General features: G+C 52.7%; 4 protein-coding genes across 4 annotated transcripts; 1 reads left to right on the forward strand and 3 right to left on the reverse strand.

Annotated features, from left to right (window-relative positions):
* Window positions 1-114: 114 nt before the first annotated feature.
* On the reverse strand, window positions 115-4,041 carry BJY04DRAFT_225274 (uncharacterized protein; the record flags this gene model as incomplete). The annotated part of the gene is made up of 1 exon (XM_073718186.1): window positions 115-4,041. The coding sequence occupies one exon, from the start codon at window positions 4,039-4,041 to the stop codon at window positions 115-117; it is 3,927 nt and encodes a 1,308-aa protein (XP_073564031.1).
* A 2,495-nt stretch (window positions 4,042-6,536) lies between these two features.
* On the reverse strand, window positions 6,537-7,281 carry BJY04DRAFT_204246 (uncharacterized protein). The gene has a single exon (XM_073713465.1). It carries the CDS (start codon window positions 6,968-6,970, stop codon window positions 6,698-6,700), a length of 273 nt encoding a protein of 90 aa, XP_073564032.1. The 5' UTR covers window positions 6,971-7,281; the 3' UTR covers window positions 6,537-6,697.
* Window positions 7,282-8,103: 822 nt separating this feature from the next.
* Window positions 8,104-9,186, reverse strand: BJY04DRAFT_225275 (kinase-like domain-containing protein; the record flags this gene model as incomplete). Its single annotated transcript, XM_073718187.1, has 2 exons — window positions 8,104-8,789; window positions 8,865-9,186. The coding sequence occupies 2 exons, from the start codon at window positions 9,184-9,186 to the stop codon at window positions 8,104-8,106; spliced, it is 1,008 nt and encodes a 335-aa protein (XP_073564033.1).
* Window positions 9,187-11,387: 2,201 nt separating this feature from the next.
* BJY04DRAFT_225276 (glycosyl hydrolase) lies at window positions 11,388-12,533 on the forward strand (the record flags this gene model as incomplete). Its single annotated transcript, XM_073718188.1, has 2 exons — window positions 11,388-11,675; window positions 12,084-12,533. Coding segments are annotated over 2 exons (738 nt in total), but the record flags the coding sequence as incomplete, so codon positions are not given.
* Between the last annotated feature and the right edge of the window lie 31 nt (window positions 12,534-12,564).

A 12,564-nucleotide genomic window follows, 5' to 3' on the forward strand; every position in this document is an offset into this window, starting at 1 on the left:
GCAGAGCAGAGCAGAGCAGAGCAGAGCAGAGCAGAGCAGAGCAGAGCAGAGCAGAGCAGAGCAGAGCAGAGCAGAGCAGAGCAGAGCAGAGCAGACTATTCACATACTGACTAACTATTCAATCTTTTCAGAATTGATAAAAGTGAGAATCGCATCGGGAAAATCCAAAAAGTTCATCAATGTCCGTCCAAACGAAGCAACCAGACCCTCTGCATAATCCTTCTGCAACAGCCCCCTCCCCGTGAACAAGAAAGCAGTCAAAACTCCATCACCAGGCCAGGTAAGCATTGCATGCTGGTTGGTCGGCGGCGATGCAAACACTGGGCTCGCGATCTTTCCCACTGCCTCGCCTAGATTGAGTGTTGGCAGGGCCCCGAAATTCTCATGCAGAACGAACGAATCGAACTCGGTATCCCTGGGCCACCGGCCATCGCGTGCAACAACATCGCTCCATTCCACGGTTTCATACCGATGACCCTGAACCTGCTGATTATGGATTGTGTCGAAGAGGTCTCGCACCGTTTTGCCTTTGTGCTCTTCAAACCGGACCCTAACGGCGGTGATGTTGAGGCAACAACCGATAGTCTCACTCGCACCAGGAAGATTAATCCCGCGGGTATTCCCAATCTGGCCGAACAGGATATCCATCTTGCCGGTCTGCTCATAGAGCACCCAGCTCCAGGCGGCTTTGATTGCCGTAGCTATTGTGATTCCCTTTGGAGGTGGGGAGTAGGTGAATTCTCCTGGATACATAGCCAGGGTTTGATCACCTCCGGACTCACGGGGAAGGCGCGTAATTTCACTGCCCGATATCAGGCTCGCCCAGTAGTCTAGAGCTTCTGGAGTGCGAAGGCCGGCTGCCGCACGAGTGTACTCTGCGAAGCTCGCTGCTACAGGCATGGGCTCGTTATTGTACGCTGCAGACAGAACATTCCCAAGATGCTGGAAACAACCTGCATCGTAAAGCGCGTGTGATATGCGGAGCACAAGGACGTGCTCCTCAGTACTCTTCTGCACCAAGAAGAATCGAATGACCGGTTTGTCGATTGCTATGTCGACTTTCTGATCCTGTATGCTAAACTCTCGCGCCCACGAAAGAGCGCCCTCGTCATCGGGCACCGTGAGCTCCTCGTACGGGACCCCGATAGACCGCAATACAACGTGCAACAGCTGGTCTTCGAACGGAACGAACATAGACCGCATCACCGCAGTCGCTTGAATGAATATCTCGCATGCCCTGCGAAACTTCTCCCGGTCCAAGGGTCCTCTGATGACGAATTGCTGGTAGTCGTTTCGATACTCGTATACGGCTCTTGCATTGGTGCCCATTGTCGGATACACGTCTTCGATACAGTCCTGTAGAAAGGTAGGGATAGTCTGGAAAAAGCGTTCCTGGAGGGCCTTGAAAGGATCATCATCTTCGGGATCACTCTCCGACTTGACTTTCTCTAACCGCACTGCTAGGTCTGAAAGTGTGGGAGCTTCAAGAATATCTGCAACAGTAAGAGACGCTCCATGTGAACGGGCGTGAGCAGCAAGCTGGCGCGCCGTGAGGGAGTCACCACCAGCCTCGAAGAAGCTGTTATGCAAACTGACACTGGACGGGGCAAGATGTAGAACCTCCTCAACTATCGACTGTAGTATCCTCTCTTGGCTGTTTGACGGGCCCTGATATGCTGGTCGCTCTTGATGATTATAGGCCATAATCTCGGGCACGGTCAGGGCTGCCATCATATTGCGCAACGCTTTGCGATCAATTTTCCCCGTAGATGTGATAGGCATCTCCTCCACCGAAACAACAGTAGAAGGAACCATGAAGGATGGGAGAACGCGGCGCAACTCTGCAATAGCGCGTCGTACATCCATATCAATACTTCCTGTCAGGCCGGACACAAATCCTAGAAGGACCTTGTGTCCTGCAATTCCACCCGCCGGCTCAACAGCTTCGACGATGACATGCTTCGCCCCAGGAAACTGCAGTCGCAATTGACTCTGGATCTCGCCGAGCTCTATTCGCTGCCCGCGGATTTTGATCCCACCTCCCTTTCGGCCGGTGAGAGATACCGTCCCGTCACTGTCACTGTACCGAGCAAGATCCCCTGTCAGAAGGCAGCGAGACTTGCGATCTCGAGTCCGCAATTTCTCGAGCCACTGTGGGCTCTGGATAAAGCTTCGAGCAGTCTCTTTTGGATTGTCCCGGTATTCGCTAGCAAGCGCACTGCTCTCGAGCATGAGCTCACCTTCAGCTCCAAGCGGAGCCAGACGCGAATGATCCTCGGGGTCTACGATCCAGTATGCCCCAGTGTTAATGCAGCATGGGTCCCAACCAAGGCCATGTGTCGGGGTAGAAAGCTCCTGGGCCAGCCATGTACTTGCTGTTTCGCTTTGGCCATACCAGTGGTAAACCTTAGCAAACGGGAACCATTGATCAAGATCGGACTTATCGATCAGCTCCCCCGTGAGGACCATAGTGGCAAGGCATGTTAGCTTGCAAGGATTCAGAGTTCGCGCCACAGATGGTGTCATAACAGCCCAGGTAGCTGTCAACTGAAGAACGGCTCCCTCGGTGTCTGTTTCTAGCTGCTCATCCGAAGGAACACAGATGCATGCCCCGGATGCCAGTGCCGTGAGATGCTCATTGACACTGACAGCAAACGAATATGAAACGGACTGGAAGACGCGAATACCCGGACCGAGACCGACTCGGTTGATGAATCGGCGAACTCCTGGCCCGTATGATCCTCGTTCAACGATGACGCCTTTTGGCACTCCGGTCGATCCAGAGGTATAGATGGCGTACAGGGGATCGTGGCAATGTACCTCTGGTGGAGTCCAATGTACAAGCACCGTCTCAATGGCCTCCACATCGTGCTCAATCATCTGTACCTTTGGCCCCAATTGTGCAGCATCCTCAGAAAGACTGGCTTGTGTGAGAATCAAACCCACCGGAGTCATCTCACACAGCAGCCGCAACCGATGTATCGGCAGCGATGGAAATAGAAGGACGAAAGCGCCGCCAGCACGCATAACAGCCAGTATACTCACAACCACCGACACTGACTTGGACATGAAAATCCCCACGAAAACGCCTGGACCAACCCCATCGTCACGAAGCTTAGCGGCTAGATGTAACGACCACCGATCCAGCTCTGCATACGTAAGGCTTCCATCCCAAGCACAAACAGCATCCGCATTCGGTGTGCTCTTCAGCTGCTGTTCGATCATATCATGAATGAATTCCACCTCGCCATCTTCTCGCCGCAGAGTATTCCAGCGACAAACCTGCTCCAACCCCCCCGGTCCAAGTTGCTGCAGGTCCTTGACCATACCCGCATTTTCCACACTCATCCGAACAGTGTCAGCAAGCTGGACCAGAAGCAATCGCATTTGCCCTGATGGTATCACAGCAGGATCAAAGGTCGCCTGGATTTGCACAGCCGTGTCTTCGAGCCGACAGTGCACCGTAAGCGCATGTTCATTTTTCTTCTGACCAAACTCATCTCCATTCTGCTCAATCTTCCCATTCGTCGTTAGTCCCCTATCCCACCCCTCGTCAATCACAAGCACATTCCGAAACCGCGAACTAACCACAAACTCTGGACTCTGCGTGGTATAGTTCTGCAGCTGCTTCTCATCCAAGCTCTGGAGCTGCTCTCTTTGCGCTGCAATAGCCGTCAACGTTTGCTGGATGATATCCTCTGGTTTTATGGTCCAGCGGAAGGGCCTTGGAGATATAGTTGCAGATGCGGATTGTGCATGTTCTCCGTTCGAAGTCCTCTGCGTGCGCTTACGGTGTTCGAGACCGTATACTACATTTGCGGAATTCGTCTGGGTTGAGATTACGAGCGCCCACGCGAGTTGTAGGACGTCGGTTATGGGGTTTATTGGGGTATCAGGTCCCGTAATCGGAACATGCTCGGTAATCTGTTCTGTCGCTTGCGGAGTGTAGAAATCATTTGGGAGACGCGGAAAATGTGGGATGATTGCATCGACCAAGCTGGTCTGGGAGGCTTCGATCTTCGTTGTTGAGGATGAGGGCATGTTTCTGTGCGAGCTGTATGAAGATGCAGAGCGGAGTTATGATCTTGCAACCTGATAGGCAAAGAGTTGAAGGTGATGGAAGCAGACAGATGTCAAGAAGGGCAATTGACTGGCTATTATCTCCAGTCTGTACTGCGAGTTGCCCGCGGCGCGGAAATGTCTGCGGGAAGTGTCAGACGACAGTGTATGTGTGGGAGCAGTCTGGTTCTGAATCCGACTTGGAGCGTTGCGGAGCTGAGCGGGATGATGCATGGATGAAGGCAAACGGACAGTTTGGATATTGCAAGCGAGGTTTAGGTATTGGATTTCAGGAAGGAAGTTCCCCCGAGAGTAGACGCGAAATAGCAATCGGTGGGTTCACGAGATGTGTATAAACAAGGATAGACCAGGTTGCTGCCCAGGTGTGTCGGCCGTAGGTATATTAAGCGACGCTAGCTATACAGATAGTGAGCACATGAGCAGGTTTAGACTTCTGCAGCCTTGAGGGAGGACTCCAGGTGTCGGGTTGCACTACCGGATTGGGGTGCATATCGTGGCTTACCTTGACTGTCAAATGGAACAGTCAACATGACCAAAGATACTGCATGGACATGCATCGAGCAGCATCCCACCTGTTCAAGCCATGACTCTCCGGTATGCAGATTGTCGAACGGAATCTCATGCAGGATACACCTATCGTTTGCAATATCCGATCCGGAACTATAGCACAGTATAGTCAAGTCTGGCATGCTTCCGGATCTTCCCAGTCGCTTGAATAGCGCATCAGCCCGCTGCGAGAGAGTGCCAGAGACATACACACCGTAAGCTGACATCCCAAATCCATGTACCTCTCATGTGACCACCCTTCCTCGTATATGCTAAGCCTATAATATCGACTCAATTGTTTGAGCAGAGAGGCTCGGACCCCGAAGATCTCTCTGGAAGATCTGAGATTTGACCCGATGGTGGGTATAGTGCATGTGCATGTGCACTTGAGACACCAGACCAGAAACCAATCACGAAGCAGCAGGAATAGCGGATGTATTCTATACGCCTTTCATACGATTCATCTGACGGAAATCCATTCAGCCTCATGGGTAGTGCAGCCCGACGGCGCGAATAGAGTATAGGCTGCGGCGGGCTACATTGGCGGTTGGACCTATGATGGGAGGCAAAGGTCGTGACGGAGACAATAGGGTGTTGTATGTCCTCTTAAGCCATGGTCAACAGGGAATGCCCACCTGGACAGATATAGACGGCAGCGTGAGTGAAAATGAGGCATGCGTGTATCCCGCGCAGGGTCCTTGTTTGACCCCTCCTTTCGTGTGACTCTCACCCCATTTCTATTGCGATGCATACGAGGGCTGAGCCATCCAACTAGAGTATAGGTATTGAGAAAGAGAACGAATATGATGGGAGTTGGCTGGATGGGAGGGACTTTGGGCGATGAGCTATGCGCGGCAGGGAACAGCAAACTGCATCGTCCTCGTGGCATAACGGGGTGAGTCGGTCATTGGTAATAGTAAGCCTGGAGATATTGATGTCTCCGTAGTATCTATAACACGGTCAAAATAGCCAATGTGAAAGAGGTGGGGTGTAGTTAATAGTGGACAGGAATGCGGGGGGCACAATGGCAGGATAATCTTACCTGGCGAACATGTGGATATAAATGGTATCTCTTTTGAATAGGTCTCCAATCGATGTGAAACTGGAGCTCGATACTCACTCTGCGCCGTTCAAGCCGGTAAGATCTCTTTGCTTTGGGCGTTCAAGGATTCGATTTGCGTTCTAGTGGGAGGGAAGATCGGCAAAGGCTTGTCCAAGCTCTGGTTCAGCATCCTCTACGTAATCGACATTGCTAAAGGATGATATTCAACTAGGTTTGTTCGGGCAAGTCGGATATCAATAGCTACGAAGGTATCATGCCAGGGTAGGACTTTGAAAATGGCCGGCTTGTCATTCGCTGGCATAGATCTGCACCAGACTGTCCTTGTAAAAGGAATGACTTGGAGAGGCATAATGCTGGCCTCGCAAGCCCCCTTCCTTATCCAAGGCCTGGACAAAAGACCCGACGCTGCGCCCGCGGAACACGATGGGAAAATTTCTCGAACAAAGCCGCCGTCGATCACTGCGGCCCGAAGGGTTGTTCTGTAATTAGAACAGGTCTTCCACTCCTCGTGTGGAGACAGCACAGTCAAATGAGTTGCTGCTATACCGTAAGCGACCGGTAGGGTATTTGTGCGAGTCTCTGTCGCCATGCGAAGGTGCTTGGGATAGCAGAGGAGGACATAACGGGACCCGTACTCGTACTTGGGATTGCCGACTTTGACTGTGAGGCCGAGATGAACAGGAACCGTGCGTGAGGGGTTTGCGGCGCATGCGATTTTTATATCTACATGCACAAGGGGTTATTAGCATTTGAAGAAAACCGACGTATCACGGCATCGAATTGAGTATCGGAGTACCTTACTTCAGTAGTCTCACACTCCATGTATATAAAAAGGAACGAAGGACACAAACTATCACAAGAACAACCCTCGCCTCTACAACCACCACCCATCTCTTAAGTTCATCATCATCAGCATCAATCTCCAGTACCTCGAGCAACCGCCTCGCAGCACGTATCCGATTCGCCATGGGCATCCCCTGCAAGGCCAAGAAATCGGGCAAAATGGCCTCACAAAGACGTCGTGGTAGGGCTTCTTGGCGGAGATCTCGGCTCTCCAGCTCTTTTCTCTACGAACCGGATGAGTATATCATGGGGCAATCTATAGATGGCGTAGAGTTCAGCGATCAGCAATGATGATGTTCGCACCGTCGAGGTAGGTAAGGTAGATCGGGGTCTATTCCGTGTTGGTGTACTCTGTACGGAGGGTAAGCGGGCAAAGGTTCTAGGACAGGTGCGGGGATCTCTCAAGCTATTGCTTCCCCCCAGAGACAGGGTATACATGCGTGGATAAACCTTTTGGTTCTGCCAGCTAGGGCTGGAAGCGTCCTGGACCGTTGACTTGCCTGTGTTGAGGGATGACCTGGATGAAAGGGTTCGCGAACTGAATGCCGGTTGTTGCGCCGGACCGCCGTTCCCACCACCCTTAGACGCTATGGGCCTGTGAATACCTACGGGCTAAGAGCAGATTCCACTTTCTGATCCCGGTGGCGATTAGTAGTCGCTCAGCGGGTGTGGGAAATGTTGAGTCAAAAAAATAGGTTCGACCGTTGGGGAAACTCCCAAGGCAGCCGGGCATACCCAACACTAACAGCGCTTTGCATAGCTCGTAGTACAAAGAAAGGTTCCCAGAACAGAAGGTGCCAGAATCCTCCATCTCTTTTCCAGATTTTGCTCTTCTTGTCACACCGCACCTTTGTCTGCGCCTCTCCGTGCATCCATGGAGCACCCAGAGCCATATTGCGTCGACTGGAAAGCATTTTCTATGTGGATTTCTAGAAGGGTTAGGAAAGGGTGAGCAACTGTATGTGTATGATATCACTGTGTATGTAATGTTCATTATAACAGTCAGCCGCACGAAGGCAGGTTCATATCAAAAGCGACCACAGGTCGGAAATGAGGAGACATTCTAGGAGAGAAGAGGGTGTAGTGATTAGGATAGGGGGTATAGTACAAGGTCTAACATTCAGGCAGGTTGGCGCTGTGGACCTGCTCGATGGTTAGTTGCGGCGCTGCGTGTCTCCGACTCTGGATCGAGTTGGGGTGGGGGGCGGTAGGAGGACGGAGATTATCGGGTGCTTAGGTATGGGTGATAGACTCATCTTGCTTTCCAACAGTCCACGGGCATTTTGGGGCATCTACCGGGCCTTGCAAGGGTCAACTAAATAGCGGAGGGGGAAGCATCTAGGGGAAAAGGGCCGTGTCGTGCTGGTTTCCTGTACGCCGTTGGCTAGGTTAGTTATCGGCTTCTCTGGACTTACCACCTTGCTGGTGTAGAATTCTGGCCAGGAATAAGAAAAAACCATCCATCCACTTCTCGCTTGAGGTAGGTACATGACAGTACATGACAGGAATTGACTGGGCGGGTGTGAAAACGAAGGAATAGCCCACGCGTAGAGAAACCAATCAAAAAGAAATCAACAACCATACCTCGCCATGAGTGCCACAAAGTCGGGATCGTGCAATAGCTGGAATGCATTTAATCGTTCCGCAGGCCGGTATCGAAAGACCTTAAGCATGATCCTATGCACGAGCTCAAGCTCAGCTGGATCAGCATCAGGACAGGAGTCCCTAAGCTTTGCGTCAAGCATAGCTTTCGGATTGGGCCTTAGGCGCTGATCATAACACCAATTGTATTTACCATCATCACCTCTTCCCAAGAGGTCCTGGTGAAGGCCCTTCCACTCCTTAGGCAGAGGCCCAAAGTGTCGATAATGAGTGCATATCATCGGTCCTCCTCCACCAGTACCACGAGGAAGGGCATAACTGAAAAACGTCTCCCCAATATATAGCGCTCCAAAAATTGCCATGTAAGACCACATGTCGCATGCGAAGCTAGGTCCGAACCCATGATAGCGCTCAGGAGACAGCCATGGATCAGGCGGGAAGCCGACTTGATTGGGGAAGGAGTCGTCGCCAATCCTCATGGCCAAACTGAAATCGCCCAAGAAGATCTCATCGGCACGGCGGTCTAGGGGTATTTCCATGGCATCGACCATCTCGCCTCGCTCTGAAGTCTCTAAATGCTCAAGGGCTTGTCTCAGCGGGCGGCCGAAGATCTTGTACTTTTCACTCCTAGGAAGATGGCCCGTGGGAGCCATCCCTCAGAAGCAATTATGCTTAGTCAGATCTAGTGTGAGCGTGAGTAAGGTGTAACAGGCGATTTCGGGCTACTGACCACGGTGCACAATATCTGCTTTGTGCAGATTCCCCAACGCTACTAGTAATTGTTTCGCCGCCGACATGCGAGTGGCCATGGGTATCTGGTAATCTTCCGGTACTGACAGTGTCATGAGGGTAGGACCCTTCAATGGAAGCACCAGTACATGATGGGAGCCGAGTTCTGTTGTGATCTGGAATCGCTGGAGGTACACCACTAGGTGGGAAGTATCATCCACGAGTTGACGGATTATATCCTGCTTTTGAGCTTCAATATCACCTATCCCCAGACGCAGCACCTTAAGGGCTACATCCTGGCTACTCTCGAGATCATGAGCCATCCATATTACCTTTCATGCAACAGCTCTCCGACGTAGATTGGACAGAAGACAGACGGCGTGCAGTCAGTGTAATAGTCCAGTTGCAGGTGTTGGTCTTGCCCATGGAAGGCTGCGTATAATAACAGAGAGTAATATAGCGGAGGGCCATGTGGCAGAGCCCTGCTGTGGATTTCACCCGTAAGCACTAAGCAACCCTCTCGTTGCGATTCAGGTATACCTGGGAAATATTTAGAAGAGCTGCCGTCCTAAGCCTCATCTAGAACAGAAACCCGTTACGTTTAGTTGTCGGAACATGCGCTGCCCATCCGAGAAGAGCTCGATCGCGCGCTCCTCCACTGCCATCCTCCCTTCACCAAATTCAAACTCAGCCTCACCCCAGGATTGATCACTCAAGGATCTGCAGCCGAAGACAAAAAGAATACCAACTCTCGTGAAAGACCAGGATACATATGACATCACCCAGCACCAGCCGAACCCTCATAGGTCCAGCACCACTCTGCGGAATATGCCCCCATCATGCGATCCATGCATCTTGGGCTCAAAGTGTGGGGTAAACACTGAAAAGCCACCGCCACTAGACCTGCTTTATCCTCTTTAAGCAAGTAAACCTCCGGGAGAGGCTGACGCCCAGGATTTAAGGCCACTTGGAGTTGGGGTTGTGGGTGTTGGCAGCGAGGGTCTCCTTGCGCAGGAAAGCAGGATTTGCGGGGATATCCTCCGAGCCTTGGAGCGAATACTGTACGTACGTAATACCTACGATTGCTGCGAGGACAGAAGAATACACCGGGATCTTGTGATGTGATCCGGGATACGGACACAGGTAAACCGGGGACATGGTCATAAGCTCAACACCATGCAGATCAGTCTGCAGCAAGTTACCAGCAGTATTTCTCCGTATCTGCCCGATCCTACAGACTAGCGAGAACAATGTGCTTGCTCCCTGCGATGTGAATGTTCACGCGAGAAAACGCTCCAGCGCAACCCCCTCGCAGCTAGCGCGGTGATCGACAGCCACGGCATCGCGACGGAGCCACGCCAAAATCGAGGCTACTGGGAGCTCCCCGCAAACAAGCACGGCCCTCGATCCGATCATCTGCCTTGCCATCTGACAGTGCAGTCCCTGTGCCCAACAGGCCCTCCTGTCCATCTTGGCGAAACCCGACCGGTAGAACCAGCCAGAGACCGCGGTGTTGGAGACGGGAAGGGATGAGAGCAACAGCAACGTGGTCCCAGCCAGCAGCTGGAAAGGTTTCGCTCGATTTCAATCATGCCTGCCAGCTCGGCATCGTGGACCTGTCAGTGAGCCTGGCTAGGCTGTGCGGTGGCTGAGTGCCTGATCCTATTTCGAGTCGTTGGGGAACTCGACTGGCCTATGAGGGGGGTGAAGCATGCAAGCCGGTATGACAGGATTGAGTCGGGGGGTTCAGGAGGCATCCCTTCTGGGCTGGATATCGAGTGTGCCTGCGTGCGCTGTGTGACGTCGGGGTCAATCTGAATTGTTGGCGATTCAGGAGAGCATACTTGATCGTTGTTCTGTGTTTTGAATCGGTTTCCTGCAATCTCCAAGGCATGGACCTGTCCATTACCATCATACCAATCCAACATGATCTCACCCTTCTTTCACTTCCAGTACAGTCAACCAGTAACTGTGACATCAGTCAAGCCAGCAGGCAGACAGCCGCATGCGATCGCCATCCCAAACCAATAACCCCGGCTGCGCGAGGACGAAATCACTACCCGATGATCCTCCTCTACTCCGTAGTCTGTATTCCTGATCCACCCCGGAGACTAATGTAAATGTATAAACCTATTTCAATACAATCCCGTGCAATTGGTCGCGGTCGAGTCGCGTGTGACACGTCACATCCATCCTTGCATCTGTAGCCCGAGTAAAGCGAATTGCAGCGCTGACCGGGGTAGGCGCATTTCTGGAAGCTTTGCCAGACCAGACTATACGACTATTCCCTCTCCCTTGCGTGACGATGACACGCGACGGGGCCATTCTGGTATGGTCGGCTCTGGGAATGGCAGCGGAATGGTATGAGGTCTCGCCCAAGGATGGGCTGCTCAACTTCGAGTCCTATAAGACAGCCCTGGTCCTGGTTTCTTGTGGCTTGAATTCAGATTTGTTTTCTTGTTCGCCATAGTCAAAGCTTTCCCTTTGTATGCTCGCATTCCGAGCATCAACAGCAACAGCCAGCATGAGATTCTCCCTCCCCCTCTCATCCATCCTTACCCTTGCGCTCTCCCTCTCTCCCCTCTCTCTCGTCCAAGCACAATACTCTGCCCCAGGCGCCTGCTCTGGCGACTGCTGGGGCCACGATCCGGGCTTCCAACAACGCGTCTCGGACGGCAGATACTACCGCTTCTCGACGGGTGGGGGTATTCAAGTTCATGCGTCGAATAACCTAGATGGACCGTGGGAGAGGCTCGGTGAGGCGCTGCCTGGTGGTTCAATTGAGGATCATCCGGGGAGAACACATCTATGGGTATGTTATTTTTCTTTTGCATCTGTGGGTTGCGGAGTTTCTGTTGGATTGGGATAAGGTTGGGACTCGCCCCGGTGCGGAGACAGCCATGATCAGCAGCAGCAGCAGCAGCAGAGCACTGTAAACACGGTCATGAATGCGCTGAGTCCTGCTGGGGTGGTCAGAACTGAGAGCTGCACATGCATACGCACATGCACATCCAGGTCCTCCCGAGTCCATGTCAATCCGAGAGCCCCCGAATCCCCATTTTTCCTTTCTCACTCCGCATGATAAACACCCTAGAGGACAGACGACATTATCCAAAACTCATACACACCTCCCTTCCCCCCTCCCTTTCTCCCCTCTCCCAACCTACGTCCCATCCCCGCGCTCCTCTCCAAGCAAGCCACCCTAACACACCCCCTCCAGGCCCCAGACATCCACTACTCCCCAACAACAAACCTCTACTACATGTACTACTCAATCTCCACCCTCGGCTCCCGAAACTCCATCATCGCCACGGCCTCCTCCCCCACCCTCGACCCGGGCACCTGGACCGACCACGGCGGCCTCTTCCGCACCGCCGAAGGCGGGCCCTACAACGCGATCGACGCAAACCACCTCACCATCGACAACAAACAGTACCTGAATTTCGGCAGCTACTGGAACGGCATCCACCAGGTGGATCTGGAAAACAGCCTGACGCTCGCGGAGGGCGCGGCCGCGCGCCAAATCGCGTATAACTCGACGGGCAATAACGCCATCGAGGCCGCGTATGTGTTTTATCGCCGCGGGTGGTTTTATCTTACGTTTAGCGCCGGACGGGCGAATGGGTATGTGGAGGATAGACCGGCGGTGGGGGAGGAGTATCGGGTTAATGTTTGTAGGAGTCGCGAGGGGACGGGGGGGT

Source organism: Aspergillus karnatakaensis (genome assembly GCF_047715665.1).
Source record: "Aspergillus karnatakaensis strain CBS 102800 unplaced genomic scaffold BJY04scaffold_151, whole genome shotgun sequence".
Lineage (NCBI taxonomy): Eukaryota > Fungi > Ascomycota > Eurotiomycetes > Eurotiales > Aspergillaceae > Aspergillus > Aspergillus karnatakaensis.

What these genes read in the sequence shown, in the direction of transcription:
- BJY04DRAFT_204246 (XM_073713465.1), bottom strand. Translation starts at nt 6,970, where the DNA reads ATGTATACCCTGTCTCTGGGGGGAAGCAATAGCTTGAGAGATCCCCGC.